Consider the following 10353-nt stretch of genomic DNA (forward strand, 5'->3'; position numbering starts at 1 on the left):
ATGTTCTGCCAATATAGTGTTCAAGTCTCTTCCAGTTTGACCCAAGTACACCAAATCACAATCTTGGCAGGGGAAGCAATAAACACCGGGTGACTCTACTTCCTTCAACAAAAACTGAAGGAATGTTTAGTGGCTTGCTGTTGTATTTATTCCAATTTGTTAATGTCTTTAATGAGATTCAGTGACCACACGGGAACAGCATATTCCAGATGTGGATGAACTAATGATTAATTTAGCTTATTAACCTCTTCACTCCGGGCCAAAATCTCGCGGGCTGCCTTAGCTGTCAGACGTACGATGTGTCGTAATAATACTCGCATCATAAAATATAGTCACCGCTTATATCGATTGTTCTCTCTTTCACCCGTGAATTTTGATAACCATAGAAAATGTGATGAAGACAGTTTAGAGAGTATGTCATTACGCAGGGGCAACTACAATAAATATAATCAAGACGCCGATATGGCAGCCTCGTGTATCCACTTGCTCCTCATGCCGCCTACGTATGCGGCACCATATGGAAGGGGTTAATGACTTATTGACGTTAAAATCAAAAGATTGTGCAATCAGTCTTAGAATCTTATTTGCCTTCTCTTTGGCGGAAATACAGTGCTTAGATGATTTGAGATCATCATTGATAATTATGCAGAGATCCTTTTCACTATCCACTTTTATTAATGAATTTCCAAATGACTTCATACTTATTGTAATTTTTAACTATTAATTTTTAACTTATGTTAAATTTCATTAGTCACTTTTCAGACCATTGCTGTAGTATATCTACGAGTATATCATCTTGAATATCTAATTGGTCTAAGTGATCATTTGCCATTCTGCACAGTTTTGTATCATCAGCAAATATGAAGACAATAGATTTCAGTCTGTGGTATATTATCACTTACATATACTATGAATAGAAGCATGAGGAACTCTACCTGTAACATTTTTCCATCATATAATCGTCTCTTTGTGTCCATCCCCAGATACCTATTTTTCATGATTTTTCATTCTCCCACTTCCTGCACTCTCCAGTTTATCTTCATCTTCATTATAACATTCCCTGCTTCGTGTGACTCTATCACTAATTGCCCTAGACCCTCCTTTGACCCAGCCAGAAGTGCAGTCTCATCCACAAACTATAACTGGTTCACCTCCTACTTCCCCTGCTGTCACTTATCATTGCCAATTCTCTGCCACCCTTCCATTTACCTCCCATACCTCCATCCATGTACACTTTGAACCATGGTGACAACCCAACCCTGGTGCAGTCACACCTTCACTTCAAACCACCCACTCTCACCATTCCTATCCCTAACTTAACCCCTTACATGGCAATTTTTTTTTTAGGAAATGTTTCATTTTACATATATATACCAAAGGCTTTTTTTTTTCCCCTTATAAGGGAGGTGGCCAAAAAACAAAGGAATAAAAACCACTCCCACCCATTCCAACCCTATCATACTCCACTCCCCTCCACCCTCGTCCCTCCCTCTAGCTTGGCACCTCCAGGATGACAGGTCATCCCTGCATCTTGTCCACTGCCCTAGGTCAGAAGCAATGTCACAAGACACAGGACATCCATAGCAAGACTGCTTCATTAAATCAGCACACACACACCCCTAACCCTCTGTCCCCTCATGCAGAAAAGGAGAAGACGGGAAAATCCCTTCGGGCTGCATCAAATTATTTCTCATACATACTCCCTCATCCCCCATCCCCCACCCATTTCACCTCATGCATCACATCATCATCCATATACAACCATTATCCATTCACCCGTCTTCTGTCCTCTCCTGTCCTTCCTCAACAGACATTCCCCTCTTTCCCAAAGCCCCTTTTACCCCATCCATCCATCTCATCTTAGGTCAACCCCTCATGTTCACTTCTTCCACCTCTGCCTTCTTCACCTCTTTTACCTTTCTTCACTCATTCTTTCCATGTGTCCAAAGTATCCCAATACTCTTTCATCAATCCTATCTCCCAACTCCCTTTCCACCCCCATTCTCCTCCTCACCTCCTCATTTCTCACTCAATCCAGCCTAGTAACCCCTATCATACTTCTCAGGCACCTCATCTCAAATACATTCAAACTCCTCCCTTCTCTTATGTTACATGTTTCTGCCGCATACAGTGCTGTCTGCACAATCACTCCTTCATACAGAATATCGAAAGATTACAAAATTGGTGAAGAAGAGGTGAAAAAAGTAAACTCGGAGAAAGATCTTGGAGTGATAATCAGCAAAGACATGACACCAGAGAAGCATATTGATAAAATATTCGGAGAAACCTACAATTGATTGAGGTCAATTAAAGTGGCGTTTGCTTATTTGGATGAGGAAATGATAAAAAAAATTCTAACTACACTAATAAGACCAAAACTTGAGTACACAGCAACACTATGGACACCCAGTACCAAAAAGAATATAAAAAAATTAGAAAGAATACAAAGAGCAACAACAAAACTAGCACCAACTCTTTCTGAACTGACATATGAGCAAAGACTGTCCAAACTAGAATTACCAACTTTGGAACAAAGAAGGGAAAGAGGAGACTTGCTGACTATCTATAGAATAAGGAAAGGAATGGAAGTCTTAGATAAGAATGACTTGTTAATATGGGATAATGGTAGAACCAGAGGACATGAAAAGAAACTAAAAAAGGATAGTTACAGAAGAGATCTGAAAAGGAACAGCTTCCCACACAGAGTGATAGATACTTGGAACAAATTAGACAACGAAACAGTGTGTGCAAACACTATTCAAGATTTTAAGAAAAACTTGATGCTGAGAAATACAAAGATGGGTCACCACGAGCATAGCTCTCTTCCCGTATAATACAACTAGGTAAATACAACTGGGTAAATACAGTCTCCTCTTAGCATCCATTCCCAAATGTCTATTTCTCATTACACATTTTAATCCCCCAAGGCATTTACTCGCTTCTCTCAATCTACATTCTACCTCCACTTCTCCCTTTCCTGCCACATTCACACCCAAGTACCTAAAACTATCCACTTCCAGTCTCTCTCCCTTAATACTCACTTCCAGTCTGCTGCCACTTTCTCCCCTTGTACATCTCATCACCTTACTTTTACCCACATTTATCTTCAACTTCCTTCTTTTGCACACCTTCCCACTGTCACCAACTTCTTCAATTCCTCCTTTGATCCTGCTACGAGCGCAGTGTCGTCCACAAACAACAACTGGCTTATCTCCTACTTTTCTACATTTTCTTTAACCATCTCCAATCCCTGACCCACTATGTTCCCTTTTCCTTTGTAAAGTATAGACAACCACTTTTCCAGTTCTCCAGCACATTCCCCTCTCTTAGGCATACATTAACTTAAACCTCCCACATATCTTTCAGCTGCTGATGTTCATTCTCCATTTCCTTGTCATTCAATTTGCTTACTCTCAGCACCATTGTACCTCCCTCAAATTTAAAACGACTTGAAAATTGGAGAATAAGAGACAGGATCCCATGAGTATTGCCTCTTTCCTATATACTACAATTAGGTAAATCCAGTAGCTGGCAAGTCCTTGGAACATCATCGAACTTTGAGAAAAAAAAATTGACCAGCTTTTAGCTATAGGAGTAAGAGGGCAGTTGCTAGTTGACATAGAAATTTTGAGTATTTGTCCTTCAGGGCTGCACATCCTGATAGAAGTGTGGATGTTGATTGACTTTGGAGATTTGAAGAATCAGGGAGACTATTCACCCTGACATCTGTCTTGCAGGGACTATTAATGCCAGAATCAAATCAAATCAGCCATCCTGAGTCCACTGCTGAACAAAGGCCTCTTTCATAGCATTCCAAGATTCACATGACAGCACCAACCTCTGCTATGTTACTCCTGCAAAATTCTTTCTCTCATCTCTCTACCTGTGGTCTCCCTCTTCCGTTCAATAACACGTTTGCTCCATCACTCATCAAGCATTCGTGCTAACTTACCTGCCCAATTCCACTTCCTATGTTTTACCACCTCCACAATATTTTTCACTCTAAGTCTGCTCTCACCCAACTTGCTCTCTGTCAGTCTCTCAGCATTATTCCCATCATTGATCTCTCCATGTTCCTCAGTTCATTTCTTAGTTTTGTCTCCATAGTCTCGCATACATACATACATATACCAAGGCTTTTTTCCCCCTTACCAGGGGGGTAGCCAAAAAGGACAAGGCACAAAAACATTCCCACCCATTTCATCCCCGAAAACACTCCACACTCCTCCACCCTCCCTCCCATCTTAGCACCTCCTAGATGACGGGTCATCCCTGCACCCTGTCCACTGCCCTGGGTCAGAAGCAGTGTCGCGGGACACAGCACATCCACAGCAAGGCCGCTTAATTAAATCGGCGACCCCCCCTCTCCGTCCCCCCATATAAAGGAGAGGACGGGGAGAAATCCCTTCGGGCTGCGTCAAAATTTTTGCTCACACACACTACCTCACCCCCATTCCCCCGTCCAATCCACCTCATGCATCACAACATTTTCCATATACAACCATTCTCCATTCACCCATCTTCTGTCCTCTCCCGTCCTTCCTCAACTGACATTCCCCTCTTCCCCAAAGCCCCTTTCACCCCATCCATCCATCTCATCCTAGAACATCCCCTCATGTTCACTCCCTCCACATCTGCCTTCCATACCTCCTTTACTAGTCTTTCTTCACTCATTCTTTCCATGTGTCCAAACCATCCTAATACTCTTTCATCCACCCTATCTCCCAGCTCCCTTCCCACCCCTGTTCTCCTCCTCACTTCCTCATTTCTCACTCTATCTAGCCTAGTAACTAGGGCTGGGCGGGATCCGAGTACTGGACCCGAATCCACCGGATCCGACAAGGCAGGAGGGACCCGAGTACCAGATGTTGGTACTCGGAGCCTCTGAGACGAGTACAAACGATTACTCAAAGATCTATTTTCCCTGTGGAGCCAAAATTCGTTATGACCACTATCTATACGAAGCATTACATTTATACCATACTTGATATTATCATTAATTAGTTACAAAGTCATATGTTGCAAATGAAATTACAATAGAAATAAACTATTATTTTCGGCTAGCGATGCATGGCATACAATTTCAGTATTGCCATCGGCATCTCAAATTCTTCGGAGACTGATTGGCTGATGCGCTGTGACGTCACAGCAGAGGGTATAAATAGTGCCGCGCACTCCACTGAACCGTAATATAACTAATGCAAACTTTTTTGTACAGCAGTAAATATGTAACAAATATAAATCTGTGTGCATAACTGACGTATTATAGTGGACAAAATACTTCAGCAGTCAGATAGAGATTCCTTGGTGTTCCTCTTGAGTGGGATTCGCCTAGTTGGTGTGGACTCGAGTAGATGTAGCTGTGGCGATTACCAATGCCAGGCGAATACCGCGCGACTGGGATCCGACAGAGGATGTCAGTCGGATCCCGCTCCCAAACGAATCCGTGGACTCGCGCTGCCAGTTCTCCGTGCTGAAGGAAGTACTCGGATCCGCCGCGGATCCGCCTGGCCAAGTACTCGGATCCGCGAATACTTAAGAACTCGGATCCTGCCCAGCCCTACTAGTAACCCCCATCATACTTCTCAGACACTTAATCTCAAACACATTCAAGTTCCTTCTCTCATCCTCTCTCATGTTCCATGTTTCTGCTCCATACAGTGCTGTTGGCACAATCACTCCTTCATACAGTCTCCTCTTAGCATCCATTCCCAGATTCCTATTCCTCGTTTCACTTTTTAAAGCACCAAGGCATTTACTCGCTTCTCTCAATCTACATTCTACCTCCACCTTCACTCCACCCTTTCCTGCCATATTTGCACCCAAATATCTAAAACTATCCACTTCCTCCAGTTGCTCTCCCTTAATGCTCATTTCCAGATTACTGCCACTTTCACCCCTTGTACATCTCATCACCTTACTTTTACCCACATTTATCTTCAGCTTTCTTCTATCACACACTCTCCCAAACTCTGTCACCAGCTTCCTCAATCCCTCCTCCGATCCTGCCACAAGCGCAGTGTCGTCCGCAAACAACAGCTGGCTCACCTCCCACTTTTCTCCATTTTCCTTAACCATCTCCAATCCCTGACCCACTACCCTTGCATTCACCTCTTGCACCACCCCATCCATGTATAAGTTGAACAGCCAGGGTGACATAACGCATCCCTGACGAAGTCCCACCTTTACCTCAAACCACTCACACTCTCCATTTCTAATCCTGACACAAGCTCTACTACTCTCATAAAAACTCTTGACAGCCTCCATAAGCTTTCCTCCTATCCCGTATATCCGCATAACCTCCCACAGTGCCTTTCTGTCTACCCTGTCGTAAGCCTTTTCCAGATCCATAAAGGCCCAGAAAACATCCTTCCACTTACCTATAGCTGTCTCACATATCTGTCTTACTACAAAAATCTGATCTACACAACCTCTACCTGACCTAAACCCACACTGTTCCTCACCAATTACTCCCTCTGTTCCTCTCCTAATCCTCTCAATCAAGATCCTCCCATAAGCCTTCCCAACTACACTTAACAAGCTAATCCCTCTGAAACTACTACATTCACACTTGTCCCCCTTTCCCTTGTAAAGTGGAACTATACACGCACTCCTCCAGTCCTCTGGCACTCTACCTTCTCTCCAGCAAACATTAAATAACCTCACCAACCAGTCCACCATCACTATACCTCCTTTTTTAAGACATTCTGCATGACATCCATCCAGACCAGGTGCCTTACCTGCTTTCATCATCTTAACTGCTGCCTTCACTTCATCCTTCCTTATTTCTCCTCCATTTTCCTCACTCATCACTCTCATTTTCTTAGCATTTCCCACTGCAGCTATCTTTCCCTCCCTATCCTCCTTCACATTAAGCAACTCCCTAAAATATTCTGCCCATCTTCCCCTTACTGCCTTCTCTTCCATTATCATCTCTCCATCTGCACCTTTTACCTTTTCTTCTCTACTTGATTTGCCTCCTCTTCCTCTCTTAATTTCTTTCCAAAACATCTTTTTATTACTTTCAAAATTTTCTGCCATACTCTTACCCCATTTTACATCTGCTCTCCTCTTTGCCTACTTTACCTTTTTCTTTACTTCTCTTTTCTTTTCCCTGTACTTCTCATATGACTCCCTCGTCCTACTTTGTAACCAATCTGTGAAAGCTCACTTCTTCTCTTCTACAACCTTCTTCATTTCCTCATCCCACCATTCACTACCCTTCCTTCTATTTCTTCCTGACCTTCTTGTTCCACACACCATCCTTGCACACTTTGTGACTCCCTCCTTGAACCATCCCCATTCCTCCTCCACACCTACCTCCACTCTATCCTTCACTCCCTCCCACTCCTCCTTCAGCTTCCTCTTGTACTCCTTCTCCTTTTCCTCTTCGTTTAGAGAGTTCACTCTAACCACCTCCCTACCTTTTGTCCCTTTCCTCTTCCTCCATCTGTCCTCCACTCTCAACTTACCTTCCACCAGAAAATGATCTGATATTCCCCCACCCTCTCCCCTTAGCACATGTACATCCCTAACTCTTCCTATCATAATCCTATTTACCACTACATAGTCCATTAAAGCTCTATCTACCACCTTTCCCTCCACCACCCTCTCCCATGTGTACTTATGCTTGACTTTCTTCCGAAACACTGTATTTGCTATCATCAACTCTCTTTCTAGACACATTTCCACCATCAACTCTCCACTACGATTCTTTCCTGGAACACCACATTTCCCAACCATTCCATCAATTGGCTCCTTTCCTACCCTAGCATTAAGGTCTCCCAGTACTATTACATTTACACTTCTCCCTAAACCCTCTATGCACTCATAGTCTCGCACCCATAGATTATTGCTGGCAGAATACATTGATTGTAAACTTTACATTTCAAACATAAAAGTACCTCTCAGGATTTTATTATACTTACCACTTTCCAACCAATTGTAACACACCTTTTTATTTCTTTATCGTGATCTTTAGTCACTTTCACCATCTGGCCTAAATATACTCTTCAACTTCTTCAAGACTCTCACCATCAATTACAATCACTTTACTTTGAACTTTCATGTTGAATGTTACTTTGGTTTTACTCTTATTCATTTTTAAACCTACTTTGAGACTTTCCATGTTCAGATCACTCGGCATACCTTGCAAGCCTTCTGCTCTTTCTGAAATAAGAATAATGTCATCCACAAATCTTAAGTGATTAAAATATTTGCCATTAGTCTATAAACCTTTCTCTTCTGAACTCAACCTTCTAAAAATCTCTTCCAAGCAGGCTGTAAATAATTTGGCTGAAATTGTATTGCATTGCCATACTCCTTTCTTGATTTTGATCTTTTTTGTATTATTATGTAGTCAAATTACAGCAGTACCTTTCGCATAAGTCTTTTCAGGAACCCTTATGATTGGTCATTTGTACACTGCTTGTGTAGCCAGAAAGAATTATATAAATTAAAAAATGGCACATGGAAAAAAAATATATCAGCCTTGATACAGTAGTGCAATGTCTTAAATCTGAGGATTCTATCCATGTGCACTGTACCTTTTAATGACATCCCTGCAGTTCTTGAGTATAGCCTTGATTTTGCAATTTCAGGATCCAGAGACTGGAGGTTTTACTGATCGACCAGGTGATGTTGTGGATCTTTATCACACTCTTTTTGGACTAGCAGGACTCTCACTTCTTGGTGAAGAATCATTGAAGATGATTAACCCAGTCTTCTGTATGCCACAGTATACACTTGATAGGATAAAAGTGTCTGCACAAGTTTTGTCAACTTGATAGTTTGAACTAGGTATTTTTAAGTGTGTTTGGCAGTATATATTACTAGAAAATATTCAGGATATGACATGAAAAATTAAATGTATTGTTAAATACAATAAATGATAGAGAAATTCACTGTGCCCACACACACACCCACACACCCACACACACATACACATATATATTTCAAACTTGTCATATGAAGAGAGACTGGCTAAATTGGAGTTACAGACTCTGGAGCAAAGAAGAGAGAGAGGCTACTGACCATCTATAGAATCATGAAGGGCACAGAAATACTCGATAGAAAGGACTTGTTAAACTGGGACAAGAGAAACACAAGAGGACATGGAAAGAAACTAAAAAAACATAGTTATAGAAGAGATCTGAAGAAGAACAGTTTTCCACATAGAGTGGTGGACACTTGGACGAAAAAATAGTGTGTGCAAAAACCATTCATGAATTTAAGAGCAAACTAAACACTGCAAGATACAAAGGCAGGACACCACAAGCGTAGCTCCCCTTCCTTTAAAATGCAACTAGGTAGATATATGTATATATATATATATATATATATACATATATATAATATAATTTTTTCTTTCTTTTAAAGTAAATTGATATGCATTGATTATATTATCATTTGCTCCAAAAATTAGGGGTTAATATTCAGACCTTGCAATGAATTAATCTGTACTAGTGAATTTAATGGTAGCTTATCTCAAATAAAAAATTGAAACGAATATGATAGCTTTTATTTATGAATACTCCTGTTTTCTGTCAATAACAGACCATTGAAATGAAAACTTGAAATAAGTAAGCACCATGCTGCAGTAGGATTGGAACTGAGGACCTATTTCCAATTTTTTCTGTTTCTTTGGAATATTATGAAAATGCAAGGTTAATGTAAAACAGCACAGTAAGCCTTTAACATACACATACACACACAGAGAAAGCAGAAATTCCTCAATTAAAAAGGGAAAAGATAGACAAATGAGAGATAAAATATTCTCAATATCATGAAAAAAGAGAGGATAGATAAACTGCAAATGAAGATAAGATGGATATAGTCATTTTTAAAGAGAACTCGGGCCAACAGAGAAGAGAAACTGATAGCATAGAAGGAATATTGAAAGTCATAAAAGTGTGAGTGTAGTAGTTTCAGAGGGATTAGCTTGTTGAGTGTAGTTGGGAAGGCTTATGGGAGGATCTTGATTGAGAGGATTAGGAGAGGAACAGAGGGAGTAATTGGTGAGGAACAGTGTGGATTTAGGACGGGTAGAGGTTGTGTAGATCAGATTTTTGTTGTAAGACATATGTGAGAAAGCTATAGGAAAGTGGAAGGATGTTTTTTGGGCTTTTATGGATCTGGAAAAGGCTTATGACATGGTAGATAGGAAGGCACTGTGGGAGGTTTTGCAGATATACGGGATAGGATACTTCTGTGCAAATGTGGCAGGAAAAGGTGGAGGTAGAATGTAGATTGAGAGAAGCAAGTAAATGCCTTGGTGGATTAAAAAGTAATGAGGAATAGACATTTGGGAATAGATACTAGGAGGAGACTGTATGAAGGAATGATTGTGCCAAC

General features: G+C 41.2%; 1 protein-coding gene across 3 annotated transcripts in view; it reads left to right on the forward strand.

Moving 5' to 3' along the window:
• Nucleotides 1-9508, forward strand: part of RabGGTb (geranylgeranyl transferase type-2 subunit beta) — a 95244-nt gene extending 85736 nt beyond the window's left edge. For all 3 annotated transcript variants that reach the window (XM_076210319.1, XM_076210320.1, XM_076210321.1), the window contains one exon: nucleotides 8601-9508. In XM_076210319.1, the coding sequence (XP_076066434.1) occupies nucleotides 8601-8786 (186 nt within the window). In that variant the 3' untranslated portion in view covers nucleotides 8787-9508. The remainder of the gene's footprint in view (nucleotides 1-8600) is intronic.
• The last annotated feature ends 845 nt before the right edge of the window (nucleotides 9509-10353 follow it).

The sequence above is a fragment of the Oratosquilla oratoria genome, chromosome 27 (assembly GCF_046742065.1).
Source record: "Oratosquilla oratoria isolate Oo_2021 chromosome 27, ASM4674206v1, whole genome shotgun sequence".
Lineage (NCBI taxonomy): Eukaryota > Metazoa > Arthropoda > Malacostraca > Stomatopoda > Squillidae > Oratosquilla > Oratosquilla oratoria.